At 36.1% G+C, this 19327-nt stretch overlaps 1 protein-coding gene across 20 annotated transcripts in view; it reads right to left on the reverse strand.

Annotated features, from left to right (window-relative positions):
- Positions 1–19327, reverse strand: part of BBS9 (Bardet-Biedl syndrome 9) — a 304545-nt gene that overhangs the window by 149937 nt on the left and 135281 nt on the right. For 19 of the 20 annotated variants that reach the window (XR_005855929.2, XR_005855930.2, XR_005855928.2 and 16 more), the window contains one exon: positions 7968–8190. Coding sequence is in view for 17 of the 20 variants with exons in the window: in XM_040690175.2 (XP_040546109.1) it covers positions 7968–8190 (223 nt within the window). In the remaining 3 variants the exon portion in view is untranslated. Of the gene's footprint in view, positions 1–715; positions 742–7967; positions 8191–19327 lie in introns of those variants that run through there. The other variant, XM_040690183.2, reaches the window with a different exon arrangement.

The raw sequence follows: 19327 nt of genomic DNA on the forward strand, positions 1-19327 counted from the left end.
TGTAATTTTCATTGGGTTTAAAATTGCTAGACTCCTTTATGGTAATGCACAAGATCAAATACATTATAATTGGTGTTAGAGATGCACAGAGTCCTGCACCACTAATTTACCATGGATTTCCACAGCTTTGTACACATTACTTACAATCCCTGCATGACAAAAATGATAAAATCAATCACACACACTTTTATTTCATTCTAAAAAGACCCAAACACAGAGGAAAAACATTAATATCATTATAGCTCAAGTGTTTTTTTAAATTCAGGACCAAGTAAAATATGGATTAAGAGTATCCCTTCAAAACCTGTAGACCAAGCTTAGTGATTAAAAAAAAAGTCATGCAAATAAACTGTCTCACTCTGGACGCACTTGCTCTGAACAACTTAGAATTATGTAATACTACCAATTTCAGTTAATGTTTATCTAGTTTTTGACAACAGAAAAGAAGTATCAGGTTTACTCAAACTGAATGTGTCAGAAAACAATGAAGCAAATGCAAAATGATCAAGCAGCGGTGCTTAAGACAATGGTCACAGATGTCACTTCCATTCCGATGAAACTGAATGAGTCACCATTAACCGTGACATATTCTGGCTTGAGTTATATATGATGCTGTGCCTCATCCCTCTGTTGTGAATCTCACCTGGTGCCATTCTGTGGAAGAACCTCCTTTGTCATGGCTGTACTGACAAAAAAGTAGACATCTAGCACAATTTTGGGGTAGTCTTGTCTAGATAGAGACTGAAAAAGAGAAGTAATGCTACCTAAATGACAGAGCTAATCGTGATTGTTAATGCCTACAGCACATATGTGAACACTGAAGCATTCTCTGTACAATACAGGCCCTCAAAACTTCGCAGAAATATAATATTTGAAGGAGCCAAGGCAAATGTGTCTAGCAGAAATCCATACTATGGCTGGACATATAAGATAGATTCCACAATAGTAGCACACATTAAATAAAAGGATTATACTATATTATTAGTATTAGGCTTTATTTAAAAATAGATTACATCATGTTACAGCCTTTTAAAATATCTACCTAGGGCTTTTTGTTTGTTTGTTTTACTTACTAGTGTTGAATCTTCTGAAATGAAAGGCCAGAGGCTGCAGACTTCCTATTTTAGCAATACACAGCTTTTCTGTATCTTTGAGCATTTAACTACTTAGAGCAGATTTTAGAAGTTTAATTCTGCTTACGGTCTATCAAGGACAAAGAATACAGAATATAAAGTACAATGACAAACGTGATCAATAGGGAAAATGATTTCAACTGACTGTTTTTTTCACCAAAATCTTACCTCATTATTATGAATCTTTTGTGACCACTCGTAGTTAAGCAGGACATATTAAAATTTAATGGATTTCAATGCAAAGAGTCAGCAGTAGGACTATACACACCCAAGGCACTAATGTGTTGATCCGAGCTGTACTTAGATGAGGCAAGCTGGAATTGCAACATTGCCAACTAAATTTCATAGTATAACAAATGAATGAATCCCAAATCTCAAGTGGGATTTCTTTTTTATTCATTATGTATGACATTTTCCTTTTAAAGTTATTCTTTTTTTTTTTTTTTTTTAATGCTGTTGCTTTAGCCTTCTTAATCTTTGTACTCCTTCATTCTGTGGTTTTTGCCAGCTGAAATATCAATTGAAGAGTGGAGATTTTCACAATATAATAAAAATTTTTCACAACCCTGCATACAAAAATCTGTCTTGTTACCCTTCCATCTTATTTTGCTTATTTTCACACTGAAAGAAAAATCAATTTTAAAAATAATTTCAATGTTTTACCATTATTTATGCACCCTATGTAACAACTTGAAAAAAATCAATTATCTCAGTCAACCAGCATGATAAAATTAGATTAAATTGAAGACCACATCACACATTCTTCCTCATTCTCTACCCCTGCCTATGCTCCAATTTCCTACACTGTACAGAATGATATAAATATAGGCTGCAAGGTAAACTGGCTTATGAATATCCAGTAATCTGTAACTTGTCTTTTAGTAATAAAAAACCTAAAAACAAATGTAGGTAGGTGCTACAGCACAAGGCTGAAAGGCATTATGCTGGAATTCTACTAATACAGATGCTACTGGCTCATGGCACGACCTTGGGTGTGCCACTTAACTTATGTATGGTTCAATTTTCCGTTTCATCGAATTAAATTACCAAAGTTACTAAAACAATGGAAATAAGTGTTTTAAAGAGTGAAGTTACAATGGAAATTAGTACAAGGAGTAGCATACCACATCAGAGAGCCAAATAATGTTTCTGGCTCCACCAAGCCGTTCTTAAGCTTTTCTTGAGCAACCAGAAAATCTCGTTGCTGTAAGTACTCCCAAAACTCTCCCTGATGACTTGCTACTCCCCTTCCTTTTCATTAAATCAGTTTTATGAAGCAAGGGACATATTTGACTTTCAAAAATAGATACCAAATAATTAGTTTTAAATGTCCAATATTACTATTTGCTTATTTCTAGGCTTTTAAGTTAAGATAGAAGTGTTCATCGTGAATAGCCGATAAATTCCTTCCAAAATATTTTAACATATATTTTAACAGTAGAGAACTAGAAGTCACGCTAAACTTGCATCACTGTATCATGTTGCATTTTATGCTATATCAAGTCTCATTATTAGCTGGCATGACACAATACAGCAGAAGTACATGGCAATGCTATGGGCTGTTAAGAGTTATGGCAACATTGTTCTTACTGTGATTCTTATGTGATTACCTGCACTGCAATTAGGAGAGCAGAATGTTATGAGCTCAACAGCTGAACCATGCAGAACTGCATGAATTGGATACAGAAGCACAGAACGATCGTGCTGTTTAAAGACAGTCTGTTATGCCTTTGTCAAACCTTCCCATAACTTCATTGCCTGACAGACCCATGTTAGTACCTCAGGGTTTTCTCTACAGTAACTGCTTTGGGCCACTGAGACCGACAGTTAACCAAGAAAATGGTCTTCCTATCCCTTTATTGCTACCTCACACCATCAAAGGTATTTATCATGAGCCACCTGGGGGAGTATAGTTACTTGCCTTGACTATCACAGTGAAGGAACTGTGTATATAGTTGCATGGACATCAAAGGTTATGGTACAGGAAGGAAAGCAATGAAGTGTAATGCAGAGTGGAGAAATAAAAAAGAAAAAGAAAAAAAGAAAAAAAGAAAAGAAAGAAAGAAAGAAAGAAAAGAAATGAAATGATGATAATTTAGGAAAAGGGCCTGAACAAAGAAGACCCACACTGGTAGGAAGGAACCTTACTAGAAGGAAGACCTACAGAGAGTAGGTAGAAAGTACACATTTTACCCAATGTTTCTGTTTGCCTTCATTAAGGTAGGCAAGTAAGGGAAGTTTAAAAAATTAACACAGTGATGACTGGCCTGTTTTAGTTTCAGTGCAAGCAAATGATCTTTGATAGGTAGAGAAGAAAACCCTAGTAGAACTGCTGCAATATACAGTTTCTCCTTACAGAGAAATCTTGGCAAAAATGAGCAAAAAATACATAATTGATACAATGCAAACATATGTTGATTTTCAGATCAGATACGCTTACATATGATTGATTTGAGTGTTTTAGAGAATGAAGGGTAAAGAATGTGATATTTTAGTGATAGTCACATTCAGACATTCATTTCAACCGAAAAAAAAGTCTATATGGTCAACAAATATAAGAAACATACCATCTCTTTCTCTTTAAATGCAGAATTCAGTCTTTCAATATCATCAATTTTAATTTTTCACTCTTAATAAATGACCCAATTCCTGGGGGAATCATCCTCCCAAGACTCCAAATTTACCAACCAATATGATTTTAAGGAAGCTAGAAAAGATAAGTTAGAATTTTCTTTGCAACATTTGAAGTGACTTAATGTCAGTTTCATGTTCAAGTACGTTTTCAAATGAACCAATACACATGCATTGACATGTAGTGATTTACAAGTGTGCCTGCAAGATCTCTGGGAACATTTAAGGAAAAGAAGTCCACAAAAAACTGACTTTCAATGAGAAATAGGCACTTCTATTAAGGTTAGATTCCTGAGTTCACAGGTAGATACAAATGTGTTCTCGGTAACTCCCAAGGCACTTTCATAAATATTACCCCTGTATCATGAAATAGCGGAAACAGGCAAAGAGCAATATGAAAATTATGAGTAAAATGCTGGATCTAATTTGGATAATGTCAAAGTTTGCACTGACCTCAGTGGACTACAAGTTCCATCAATCAGTACTGACCAGTATTCAACTGATATTCTCCTCGTGTAGCAGCACATCAGCAGAGGGTTTTCTTAAGGAATATGACTTACGTCACTGCATCCCACCTTTCCAGTTAAGAACATAGCTTCAAAATGAGTGAATATCACTCATAAACAATACTACAGGATTTTGAAAAGACCTTTTTTACAATCTTCAGGGGAAAAAAAAAAAAGAAAAAAAAAAGAGAGAGAGAGGAAAAATAAAAAAAGGAAGATTTTGTCTTCCAAGAAATGACTTTAAATACATTCTGGGGGCATATGTATATATAACATGTTAAACAAAAAACAAAGCAGTGTATTTAAAGTTAGCAGTTACCCATTCATAACCTGAATGATAGAATCACGATTGCACAAAACAGTTAACACCAAATCAAACATTTATAAGCTCCTTGCAGAATAAAATTATAATCAACTTGATAAGTTAAGCAAATGTTGTGAAAATAAGTCTAAAAAATGCTATGAAAATGAAATGCAAAGTCAAGTATATACCACCACGCTGAGGAAACTAACATCATAAATATAAGAGCAGATGGGAAACAGTTGTTTAGGCAATTAGTACGCAGGAAAAGTGTCTGGAAATAGAGTTGGAGCAGAGTATAGCAGTATATATTATTCTAAGAGAGAGAGACTGATGGAAGAATATTCCATTTTGAAAACAAAAAGGAAAAGAACAGAAAATCATCCAAAGAAAAAAAAGGATAGATTGAATTTGGAAAGAAAAATGAAAGAAAATTTTCTGAAGGGATATAGTAATACCATTCCAAAGCTTAAAAGCTTAAGAAGGACATCATTAATTGCCACTTCTACCTTCAATATTCACAAGAAACAGATTGATCTGCAGAAAAGACAGTGTAATTAAAATACCATGAAAGCCTTCCTACAAGGACAATTAAACAATCCCATAGGCTATCAAGGAGATTTTCAAACTTGTATAAGGTGTTTATGAGTTCAAATAAACTTCTATCAAGGATACTCTGGATGCTTTTACTCCATTGCAACACAGAAGAGAGAACTAGATGGGCAGCTGGTGTATTTTCTAGCTCTACCTTCATACAAATCTTGAATAATACACTGACAGAATACTATTTGCAAATCTTATCTCCTGGATGCAAAATATTCCTACATTTCCTTATTGTTTCAGTTCTTAAGATTTGGTCAACTTGAGGAAACAACCATCACTGGCATTCCACAAATTTCATTCATGATGTACTCAGTAACTGATTTTAATCTTAAATAACAGTTTCTCCGGTGCTTCTATTATATTAATCTAAATAAGTAAATCCTGCTAAAGCACAGTGCAAAGATCCCCTAAACAAACCAAAACAGTGAAAAATAAAGATTGAAATCCATTTAGGAAAATAAAAAAATAAAAATAAAAAAATAAAAAACAAAATAAAGGAGAGGAAAAATGATTGTTTAAAGAAAAATAATGCTCTAGTTTAAAAATAAAAATCTTTTCTTGGACAAAGTACTGAACTGATACAACAGAAATTACTAGAGGAAAAAGAGGATCACTTTCAACTGAAGAGTAGTTGTGAGGTACACAAAATATGGGTGAGGCAAATACTGCAAACAGAGCTCCATTTAGACACAAACTTAAAGAACTCTCCAAACACCCACAGCTGACATAATTTAAGGTATTCAAAACAATCTTGAAAAATGCACGGTCATCATAAGAGACCTCTAAAATCTATAGAATTAATTTGTTGCAGGTAAGCAGGATTTATGCTATGAATTCTCACTCAAACTCAATACATGATAGTCTGGGTGGTTGACAACACCTTAACTCCCCTGGCTTTGACCCACATGTGGATTGGCACCATTCCCCAAGACCCTCACTCTTCCCCTTATTCAGATGTCTATTGCCAAAGGCAACACAGTGTATGATACAGTCTGATGTATCTTGCAGTTACTTATGATCACATTTAGCCAATTATTCTGATCAACTTATAAGAAGTTGACAATGCTTATAAGAACATTTTGCATACTGGAAAGTTATCATGCCACTCTTCAACCTTTCCCATTCCCCTTAATAGAAATAATTAAAAAAAAAAAAAAAAAACACTTCAACTAATTACAATTTTTATGCTCTTCCCTGAATTGTACTCATCTAAGTTTTTCTTAAATCATGTTTCTCAGTTATTTCAACCAAATCTTCCTCACAAAGAACAGGAATCATTAAAGTTATATAACTACATCCCAAAGTCAGAATTTTACTTTAATAGGATCATGTTACTGACATGTAATATAGAATGGCTTGTATTGGAAGGAACCTTAAGGATCATCTAGTTCCAACCCCCCTGCTATGGGCAGGGCTGCCACCCACTAGATCAGACTGTCCAGGGCCCCATTCAGCCTGGGCTTGAAGGCGTCCAGGGATGGTGCATCCACAGCTTCCCTGAGAAACCTGTTAATGTGCCTCTCCGTGCTATGAGTAAAAAATTTTCTTCTAACATCTAGCCTAAATCTCCCCTCTTTTCGTTTAAGGCCATTCCCCCTAGTCTGCACATATTAAAAGTTGGTCTCCATCTTATTTACAATCTCCCTTTAAATATTGGAAGGTTGTAATGAGATCTCCCCTGAGCCTTCTCCAGACTAAACAAGCCCAACTCCTCCAGCCTGTCTTGTAGGAGAGGTGCTCCAGCCCTCTGATCTTTCCCTTGGTCCTTCTCTAGACCCACTTCAACAGTTCACATTTTTTGTGCTCTAGGGGTACCAGGCCTAAAAGCAGTACCCGATATGGGGCCTCCCAAAGGCAGAACAGAATGGGACAATCACTGCTGTAGGTGAAGGAGGTCACTGAGGCCAAAGAACATAGTGACATTATGTGCTTTAGGAGACTATGAAGCTGAATGAGCTTCCTACCTAAACACAGAGCTGGAAGCTGGAAAAATACTATGTAGCCTAGTCAGCAGGAGTATCTGGTGTTTATTAAGAGAAAAGAGGCAGGAAGAAAATGTCTTGCAGCCTAACAGAAGATGCTATCTTTCAGAATCTACTAAAAAGTAGAGCAATAGTAATTTTCTCCCTGGTGTTAATAAAAAGTAATATCTTTAAAAAATGGACACGAATAACATTTTTTTTAAATGTAACTCCAAGATTTTCATTTTAAACACTGTGTGATACTGAAATCTTCTCTAAATTCCTTTTCTAATTGAGAAATACACATCAAGATTAGTTTGATCTTTAACTTCATGAATCATCTTCCCAACTGCCACCTCCTAAACATACACATTTTTATATTGACTACTTCGTATTTTGACATATGCATGTCACAAAGTTCATAATACTATTAAATTAAATTCTCAATCAAAAAACTAGAATTTTTCAAGAAAATGGGATTTCTCCGTCCTCACTTTTTCATCACATATGTTAGAAATGCACATGTTCAATTCAATAGAAAAGTTTAAAAATAAAAAACAGTATTTAGAGTACCAAAATGTCCATATGGGGTACATTTGCTCCATAACTATGCACGTGCTCTAGAAAGAGTTATACGTGATCAAACTGGGATAATAATTTAATCTTAAATCAAAGTTTTATCTAGCTCATTCTATTAGTTTGCAACATAACCAGTGTTTGGTTTCCATAGCCAGCAAAAATTAAGCTCCAAACATAATCAAATATTCATCATTTTTAATTTTTTATATACAAATAAATGTTCTAAATTAGGAACATAAAGTTCATGTCTTACCTGGCACAACAGTGGCTTGCTGAGTGGCTGCTTCGGTGCTTAAAGAAAGGCGACCACCTTTCGCCAATCTATCACAGAATAGGCTGATATTCTTCTTAAGTCTGCTAGTATCTTTGGGCATGCTTAACTGGCTGCTAAGAGACAGGGCTTGTTCCTTAGAGCTCTTTGACAAGCATGTTCTTAGCAAGAAAGAAATGGCAGAATCCACTGTTTCTTCCCAACCCTGGATTCAGGAACAGGAAATAAAAATAAATGAGGTGATGTATAATATGACAGAGCACATTAAACACAAAATTACAAAAGAAGGATTAAGATTTTTCAAATAATACTGATATGTAAAATATAATTTGGGGATTCATGAAAGTCATAGCCATCTGTCCCCTCAGCTTGTACAGGTTAAAAATTCCCTAGCCAGCCAGAAGGGGGAAAAATATTTCTAATATTATTCAGAGATAAATAAACTTTAAGTAATAAACATGGACAGTTTGAGACAGATAATGGTTTAGCAGTTGTATTTAAGTTGTATTTAAAACAGTGGAAAAACAGAAGTTCCTGAATGCAACATCTAGAATTCAGAACAGAATTAAGATATAAATACAAACAATGCTTTTTATATATCACATGGAAGATGCATTATATTTTATATAAAATAAAATAAAGCATTTACTAACATAGACAGCACCCAGTAAAAGAAAATCTAAGTTTCTTTCCCACAAGGCACTTTGAGGAGCACCTTTAAAAATTAGCTTCGAGTTTGTGCTCTCTAGTATGGATTTCAGTAACACAAACAAACCAAAGATATTCCTCCAAGTAAGAATTCTGGATGGCAAAAGTCTTATTATTTGTTGTCTCATAATTTTACACATTATTTCATTTATATAGCATTTGATGTAGAATCATCTCTTCTTGATGCATTCTGTAATCTTAAACTATGTTTAATATTGAGACCTCATGATTAATTTGGAATGTCTTCCGAGTTAGTCACATAGTTGACTCATGTTTTTCATTACAATCTTATAAAGCTTGAACAGTGTTCGCTACCAATAGATAAGACTTTGTAGTCTGCTAAATTCAGTTCTCATGATATCTCTCAGTATTCAGCTACTCGTAAGTAAGTTTCGTTATGTGGTGCATATATGTGCATGCATAGGGAAGTAATATCCATTTGTCACAGTATTAGCATCAACTCTCACAACAGTCTTTACTAGTTAGGACTTATTTTGCCAAGAATCTTTATAGACTTAACAAGACTTGGGGCAACAGTCCGGAATAAACCAAGTAAATCTGTCTTCTAAACTAACAGAAATCAACACCAAGGTAGCTCTTCTGGTGGTAATTACTCAGGTAGAACAAAAAACCAGCTGTTTTAGTATCCAGTTGTGGTTAACTGAACCACAGTCTTCTAGTTCATAGAATCATAGAATCCTCGGAGATGGAAGGGACCTCTGAAGGCCATCTAGTCCAGTTCTTTCTTGTGCTGTATTATTCTTGAGTGGAAATGATCAGCTGAACAGCAAAATCACCTCCTTAACAAAATTCTGTGACTACATGAGTGTAACATCTCTAGTCTGTTAGAGAACAATGAAACCAACACTTGTCAACGTCTACTGTTAAATAAATAAGGTCAGTGAATTTCTTTTCTCAGATTCATATGATTTTTGTGGAGGGTAAGGTACTAATACTGAGACTCAAAGAAGCTAAAGCCAACCTTCCTGAACTTGTTGGTTCCTAAGAACAGGTCAAGAACAGATACTTAGATGTTGTCAAGTACATTGGTGAGACTAAACAGTTATATGCACTTCACTCTGGCCAAAACACACACTAGTCTTCATAAACATGGTCCTGAAAATGTCCTATACTTGTATTAAAAATTAACACTTTGCAGAGGAACTGGATCAACCAGAGAGTTTTTTTGTTTGGTTGGTTTTTTTTTTTTTTAATTTTTTGTTTGTTTGGGGGTTTTTTTTGAACATTTGCCCTTCCTGACTTCAAAACAGTAACAACATTAACCTGTAGTCTAATCAGGAAATTTTCACCCCCAAAATATGCAAATTAGAAAAATCATGACAGCCAGTCAATGCTGTGATAGCTTAACATTTTTCAAATATACTAGAAAGAGTCCATTGGAGTGTAATCTATCCACCAAGCTGTGGTGGTGACAGGAAATAATCCATTCTTCAGTCAATTTAAAGAGGTTAATGAGCTGGTAAATGCTGTCTACATTCCCACATACTGGGCAATGAAACTTAATATGTACAAAGCATCAAAAACAGTCAAGCCAGGTTCTCCTAATTATACAACAAGCCATGAAAAGTAAGACAACATAAACACAGGAATCTTGAGTTTCACAAAAAGTGAAGGAATCACATGGTTAACTAATGTGAACATACAGTTGCTTAGAAACTGGTGAATTATATTTCTCCAAATAAATTACAAAAAAAGCATGCAAAAGGAGCATTTAAATAAGGAGATTGAAATACAAACTAATGGAAGTCAGGAAATTAAAAGTGGCTGGTATTCTGTCCCTGGCTCCCACAGGTATGTTTCACTTTGTACTGTAGCCTTAACATTTTCCAACCCTCATTCTTGTATGTAATTTCCACATAAAACTATTTTTTCAGCAGACAATAAAACTATCTCCTCCAATTCAAAGACTGTTTGGCCTATTAAGTCCAGTCAATTTCAAAGCAACCTTTATGATTAGTAAAAGAATACACAAGAGTGATATCTACATGAAAAATATCTCAACAGAAACTTTGTTGAAGTGACTTTATCCAACTAAGAATTAATAGCTCCAAGTAAGACTACATGTCAGAATTCTTCGTGCAAAAAATAGGGAGAACTGAAGCAACAAGAAAACTTCAACACTTAAGTGTTAAAAAGGAAAAAAGATGTTTGAAAGTACAGGTGGTCTAGTCTGCAACACAGTGAAGAGTGATTCTATAGCCAAAGTTTTAATAGGCCCTAGTGGCTTTTGCTTAACATTCTGTGCATTTGGGGTCTGAAGGAACAGCTTCAGTAGAAGTATAGTACTAGTAATTCGTCTTCCTATGACCAGCAAACGTTGCCGTAACTGCCAGAACAGAACTGAACCAGTATTCTCAGAAAGGGATCTTAAATCATGTAAACACTTCACATTGATTGTGTCATCTGAAACAGATATGAGAATTACTTAATTCAATATTTTAACTTCTTAACTCAAAAAGGATTAGCTTCATATTTTGCATATACACACTAATATTTTTCCTTAGTAGAAATGAATCTGAAGACCAAATGTACATACGTTGTTCCAGAAGTAATGTCTCCTATTTATTTCCACGGAACAAACAAAGAGCACAATAACACTATTTCAAAGTGCCAATTCTCAGCTACAGAACACTATTCTTCACCATAGTCACCGCCATTAGCTACGCATTTGCACCAGCCCTGAACAAGAGCCTATGTAACACACTAAACCCACTGTCATTGTCACCACTGCTGAAACACACCACCCACCACCTCACTGTACTCACACCCACTGTTTGCTCTCCATAAATGTTCATCAAACATCAGTGAATGTCAATGAGTGCAATTCTTCCGCACAGAGAAATTCAACTACACACCTTTGCTTCATATGTACTTCCACAGCTGACGCCATTTTGTCAGACTGCCCTTCTGCTGCCACCTGTCACACAGTAACAACATGTAATGGAATACTGTCGGGAAGGTTCCATCTCTACCGCCATACCACCAACATTCACCTCTGACATTGTGGGCCAACATAATAAAATAAGAGGTACTACCTTTGGAGCAGCCCTTGCAGACTTGTGATACTATAACTTCATTAGAATATATATCCTTTGTATGTAGGTTTCTCAGGTATCATAGTGTAGCCGAGTATGACAATAAGTATACATTCAACCTCACTTTCATATAAACTTTAATCCAGAGCACATAGGAGTACCTCAGGAAGATTTAAAGGTGTTACCATTTCACTGAAAATGAAGAAGCCTCTAAAATAATGTTCCCTGCAGGGTAAATGATTAACCTACTGTTATTTTAAAAGTCTAGACAGTAAAACTTCATGCAAAATTTCATGTTGCAGATAAACTGTCCGGCTGTAGACACTGTACTAATCCACTGACACAATATACAAGGAAAGGCACAGCACTGTAGGCTCCCACTTGGCTGCAAGACGCTACAACCCAAGATTTGACTGGCCAACATACAGGTTAACTAGCCATACATAGGGTCAGGATTTTCAAAGCATTACAACATTGTTCTTAAGAAGAATGAGACACACATACATGCAGGGAAGTGTGAAATAGAGCCTAACTGTAGTCAGACTTGATAGTTCTACTCCTATATTTATGGTTACTTAACACATTTATACAGCATACTTGCCTAAAAGCATAATTTTCTTAATTTTTAAGACACTCCATCTATAGCATCATTCATACATCACTGCAAGTTCCTTATGTGAAAGACAAAGTTGGTTGGATGGTCACAGCCAGCGTACTGTGGTCAACATATCCATGTCCAGATAGGGGCCTGTAATAAGTGGTGACCCCCAGAACTTTGTCCTAGTACCGGTGCTCTTACACCAGTAAGAGTATAAGACCAGTAAGAGTGCAGTGACCACAACAGCTGGATTGAGCATACTTTCAGCAGGTTTATTGGTGACACTAAGCTGAGTGGTGCAGTTGATACAATAGCAGGAAGGGAGGCCATCCAAAGGGACCTGGACAGGATTGAAAAGTGAAGGAGATTGAAAACTGAAGGAGACCTACAGGAAAGATGGGGAGGGATTTTTTAGAAGGGCACATAGCAACAGGACAAGGGGAAATGGGTTTAAACTGGAAGAAGGTAGATTTAGACTAGATCTAATTCTAAGAAGAAATTCTTTAACGTGAGGATGGTGAGACACCGGAACAGGTTACCCATTGAGGTTGTGGACGCCCCCTCCCTTTATGCATTCAAGGCCAGGCTGGATGGGACTTTGAGCAACCTAGTCTAGTAGGAAGTGTCCCTCCCTGTAGCAGAGGGATGGGAACTAGGTTATCTTAAAGGTCCCCTCCAATTCAAACCACTCTAAGATTCTATGGTTCTGTGATCAGAGGGCTGGTGTACCTCTCCTACAAAGACAGGCTGAGGAAGCTGGGCTCATTCAGCGAGGGGAGGGGAGGAGAGGCACGAGACAAGACAAGACGAAATGGCTGTAGGGAGATGTCATTGCTACTTAGAGAGTAGTAAGGTGCCAGAACAGGTTGCCCAGAGAAGGTAAGCATCTCCAGATATGGGGCATCTACAAGGCCAGTTTGAATTGGGCCCCTAGCAGTCTGATGGAGTGAGTGGCAACCCTGCCCAAAGCAGGGGGGTTGGAATTGGATGGCCTTTAAACTCCCTTCCAAACCCAAGCCATTCTGGGACTCTGTGAAGTACTGATTAAGCTAAGTTGCTCTTATTTGAAGTCCAGTAAAAAACCTAATTCAGCTGAAGTTTACAGCACTCAGTTGCCATTTAAAACATATGCCCAAGTTTAAAAAAAAAAAGAGAAAGTCTATTTTCTAATGTCAATAAAGTGATTTCACTTGAAAAAAATAAGAATCTAATTGTTCCTGCTGTAATCACCACATAAGAATTTTTGGCAGATACAGCAGTTTTGCTCCATGTTTTCCCTCACAAGTGTGAGCTGCTTCCTTTACAGACAATGTACAGTAAGTATGTGAGAAACTCGAATGGGTTATAATATTGTACATTCTACCAGATCACTCTGAAACAAAACAAAATGTAGATGCTTTACACATAAATTTTACCACATATACTATGAATAAATAAAATCATTTCTTTAAAACAGAACTTCACAAACTTTAACCAAACTTTAAGCAATACTTAGGTAAATTCTCAGTTTGTTGCCTACTTTTCTTCACACTGTGAAACAACAGACTTTATTAAAATCTTTTCTGATATACACTGAAGGTTTTGACATGCGAACCACTGATACAGTGAGCAGTGAACACATATCTAAGCAGCCAAGCTAAGCCTTATCTAGCCAATAATATCTCCGGATACAAATCAATTTGACTAGCTAGTGTAAGACACTGGGCAGTGACATCAAAGAGTTGCAACTAAAGTCTACAGGACCATCTTAAATGTCTTAAGAGTGGATAAACACACCCAATTCTTTAGATTACCACACCTTCTGAAATGACAACACTAGTTATATTGACAAAGTTTTACCTAGACCAGATTAAAGCAACTAGTCATAGAAACAACTAGTTGTAGAAACAAGCCAGTAAGTACATTTTGTTAAATCCCTGTTCTGTAAAGTTAATGTTAATAATCATCATTACATTGTGAATAATTACAATTATTCCCCAGTACTCAGCACTGGTGAGGCCGCACCTTGAGTACTGTGTCCAGTTTTGGGCCCCTCACTGTAAGAAAGACATCGAGGCCCTGGAGCGTGTCCAGAGGAGGGCAACAAAGCTGGTGAGGGGTCTGGAGCACCGGCCTTATGAAGAGCAGCTGAAGGAGCTGGGGTTGTTCAGTCTAGAGAAGAGGAGGCTCAGGGGAGACCTTATTGCTCTCTATAACTACCTGAAGGGAGGTTGTGGTGAGCTGGGGGTCAGCCTCTTCTCCCAGGTGACTAGTGATAGAACGAGAGGGAATGGCTTCAAGCTGTGTCAGGGAAGGTTCAGGCTGGACGTTAGGAAATACTACTTCTCTGAAAGGGTGGTCAGGCACTGGAATGGGCTGCCCAGAGAGGTAGTGGAGTCACCGAGCCTGGTAGTGTTTAAAGAGCGTTTGGATGTTGTGTTGAGGGACATGGTTTAGCGAGAACCATTGATGAAGGGTGGATGGTTGGACTGGATGATCCTGTGGGTCTTTTCCAACCTTAGCGATACTATGAACTATGAACTATGAACATTGGGATTGTATATATACAAAAAGACTTTTATTCAAGCAGTCCGTGTAAGCTAGAATTTTCCCTGTAATGAAAACCTGTAGAAGATGTGAATAATACACAGATTTATTTTCAGACCTGAAAGAGAACACACATATGAGCAAAATAAAAGGTGCAACCATAAGACCGAATGGAGCCTTGGGGTGTGTTGAGAACGAATGCTTAGATTTTATATGATGCAATATTTCATCTCCTTCACTATTCTGAAATTGGCATAAATAAATTCCCAAAGTGCACCAAAGCTTAAATCCTACAAAGGCTCTAAACACTAGCTCTAGACTTGCATATAGACCAAAGCAGAAAAACTGAACAGGTGAAGTTTTATGCTGTAAAGTTAGAAAACAACTAGTTTGTCACATTGCATCATTACACAGCCCCTCTCCCCCCCCAAAAAATCATTTACGTTCATAATTAACCCCAATGTAAACGACTCCAAAGACTTTTCCTTTATTTTAACACAGTAATTATTCCATTAATTCAGTTTTACCAAGCTACTAGTCTTCAAGTATTTTTCTTTTCTAGTTGTAAGAGATGAACAAGGGGTTCCTTTAAGTGCAAACCTTAGTTCATTTTGTAAAGCTTAGTATAGTAAAAGTATGAAATAAGTCAGTGTAGTTAACTATTTTACAGCTCAAAATTAGACTGATGGAAACATCTTCCTCGTATGAAAGCAAAACAATAAGCAACATACACTGACTGTGTAAATACCATAGTCTACATATATGATTATATGACTTGATGATTATACCTAGAAGGTTTGATAAGTAATAAAGTTAATGATATAATGATTTAGCCTGCAAAAGAAAGAAAAAATATCTGAATGCCACAAGACTTTTCATGGGGGAGTTTTCAAAATCAGAAATCATTTCTCCCGTGATTGAGAGTGAAACGTTGCGTCTTGAAAGTCTGCTTATCACGTCAAATACAGAGATATGACTGAAAGTTTACAGTGGTGCTTGCTGCCAAATCTCTTCATAAGTATAATGCCAAGTCATATTCACCCAAAACCCTCCACAGAAAATGTATTAGACAGGAAGATGCAGCATAATTGTAGGAAGAATAGATCAAGACAAATCATAGCACTATGCAGAAAAAAGCTTCTCCAACCTTGAAATAACCTGGACAGGATATCTGGGTGGGGAAACATAGTGCACTATGAAGAGCAAGGCTGGGGATGTAAGCAGAAGAGCTCAGAAACATTGCAGGGCTGCTGACATTCCAGGGAAAGGAAGGGGAGAACAACTTGGAAAGAGGGAGAAATGTGTCTGTTGGGAGATTAGTTTGAGAACAACTTCTTTATGGAATTAACAGAACTCAGAGACTATGAAAACTGAGAAAGCTAGAAGTTAATATTAGCTGTCTTAAGTGTAAATAAATCATTCCAGTGGCACAACAGGCAAACTTGAACAAGACTCCTCCTAAGTTGAGCTCATGAGCCAGACAGACATTTGATTCTGTATTATGAGAAGTCTCTCTCTCTCAAAAAGCCTAACTTTACCTTGAAAGCCTTTAAAGCTATTTATGTAATTATTCCTAAGGCAACAGCCATTTTCAGACTGCCTACGTACTAATTTATTCTACAATTATAGCCAATACAGTATTGAAAGAATGCAAATGCAATTTAAAACATACTGCAAAAATATGCAAAACTGTTGCAAGTCAAATGATGAGAATTCTTACAGCTGTTAACTCAGGAATTTGCCTGGCTATATCCTATTTCTTGATTTTAGTCACAATAATGATTTCATCAGCTCTCAGAAATGCTACAGTACTTCAAAACTCACCTTGCTGAAAGAAAACCATAGCATCTATGCTTATCTGAATCAAAAAAACAAGATTCTATACCTAATACAACAGTTCTACAACCACAAGAAACGCTGGTCATGTCTCTCAACACTTTGATTTCACAGTGATTTAAAATGTTATCTTACTGTTACATATACAAATTTGGCAAACTACTAATCCAGGGCTACTGAACTAGTACTCTCTGACGAAAGCCATTGGCAGTATTTGCCAGGAATTTGCTATGCTATCAGTCATCCTATCTCACATTCCTTAAGCATATCCTACAGTTCTAATGTGTCTATTTGTTTCTAGAACAGCAAGAAAAAAGCCACAGCACCCATGAAAACGGCAGGCAACACTTGCATGTTACTAAACTATTAATGTATTAAGTTTGAACACAGTTTCATGAGACAATGTATTCTTTAAGATGCACATAAATGGTTAAATAATTATTCTCATAATTAGTTTTCTTCAACATTGTGCATTAAAAATGCCAAAATAAATAAACAAACAAAGAAAAAAACATACATTATAGCAATTAAAAAGAAAAATCACCACTGGAATAACTAAAAAGTGAGAAAATCATAAAATCCTGCAGACTGGTAGAATTTTTCATTACTGATAAAAATCCAGACAACTGACTCAAGCTTAAATACATTCCAAAACCATTAAATGCTTAAGAAGAACATTTGCAGTGTAGTACCCCTTAATCCTGAATTTTTAAGGGTTAGGGCATTTTTAGTTAGTTTGTTTGTTTTGTTGTTTTGTTTGGTGGTGGTGGTAGGGTTTTTTTTTGTTATTGGGGTTGGGTTTTTTTTTGTTATCTCAATCTCCCTTTTGGAACTTGACTCCTCACCATCACCCATCTTGTTCCGGGAACTGACAAAATAAACTCTTACATGCATTCTGAATGAGTGGACTGGTTGTCTTCTTTGTAGCCCACTTCAGGAGCATGCTGTTTTGCTTTTTAACTGAAATCATCTAACACTTAATCTTTCCTTTCCTTAAAAACTTTTCACTAGTTAGCTAGGTAAACCAAGGTGTTGTTTGGGTTTTGCAGACGCTGTCAAAGCTGTCTGCAGGAACACAAATACAACAGAAGTCATGCATCTTCCTGAAGGATGATATACATCCAGAAGTGAGTCTGCCATAAGTGAAGTCTACAAGTTCAGTGGGGGTTAGCAAAATAATTTTTGATAGGGGAAAGAAAAACTGGGCTTTGTTACTCTTGCCCTATTATTGCTTTGTTATTGCTAAATATCAATACATCTGCATCTCAACATGTTTTACACTTGTATCCACGATATCCTTGAGAATGGTTTGGTGATTAGGTCTTGGTATATCCTCCTAGAAACATTTGCGACTGTTGTGACTGATCTCTGAGGGAAATGAATTCAGTTGAATAAAATTAAGTCATACATTGGATATAAATCTAGATCTTCATAAAATTATTGGAAGCATCCCCATTTTATTTTCTCAGAAAATGTTATGATACACGGCTGGCTTTTTTTCTTTTTTTCTTTAAATTCAGACAGTAACATATAATTGCTATATTTTTAAAACAGTATTACTATACTTTTTATTCCATAGCAAGAGCCTGGAGATCTTTCAGCCAGTTTATAAAGGAAATTCTCCCGTGAGAATCAGCTTCTTTAAAAGAAACATTCTGAAAGAAAGAGTTACTGATCATATATAACCAGTTTTAAGTCCTTTCGGAGAACAGCACTGCTATAATCATGGTAATGCATCACTCTTGTCATTAAGCAGTTTAGATGACAACTGATCTGAACTCTTGGTACGTAACACATATTCAGTAGTTACTACTACAATGAAATATTTTAGCATCTCTTTGTACTTGAGCTAGATAGGATAACACTTCCTGAACAAAGAGAAAGTTTAGAGGCCCCATCACAATATTACATAGAGAAAGATGTCTGATAACAAAAGCTTGTTTAATCTATCTCACAAAGGGTACGCCTCTTGGAACAACTGCAGTATTTTGTATGATATCCTAGTCAGTTTTAAAGGAGAGAATATGCATTCTGAAGGCAAAGTAATCACAGCAGAACACACTTCTGCCTTAACTAATTTACAGCAAGATAGCTGAGTAGGCTTCTGCTCACAACAGAGAAGATTAACTTCATTATCTCTCAGGCAAAAAAAGAAGTTGATAGCTCAAGTAAAATTAATTCTCAAAACCAACTGTTTATCGAATAGATATGCCAGATTCTCTCTAATGTAAGGTTTACACCAAGCCTTAATGTTTGTTCTGAGGTTGATGCAAAGGAATGCAATTAAACAAGACATGAATGCAATGATTCTTTCTGTCCTTAAAATTGTATAATTCATAGTGCATATCATCATCTGATTCTGCACAATTCTTTAAATAAATCTTATGTCATTAAGAATTTTTTTTTAAACATGGCACGTACCAGAAGGAAGTCTTTTAAAAGCAGATTTCAAAAATCAAATGCTTATGTCCGATTCTTGCAAAATCTGAAAGTTGGCAAAGTAAGATTTTGAAAACACGATTGGACTTACCTTCTTCTGAGAGTCCTTTCAGATAGGAAGAATCAAAAATGCATTTTTTACCAATTTTGATTAATACACAAGGTTATTATTATTATCA

This window comes from Gallus gallus, chromosome 2, assembly GCF_016699485.2.
Source record: "Gallus gallus isolate bGalGal1 chromosome 2, bGalGal1.mat.broiler.GRCg7b, whole genome shotgun sequence".
Lineage (NCBI taxonomy): Eukaryota > Metazoa > Chordata > Aves > Galliformes > Phasianidae > Gallus > Gallus gallus.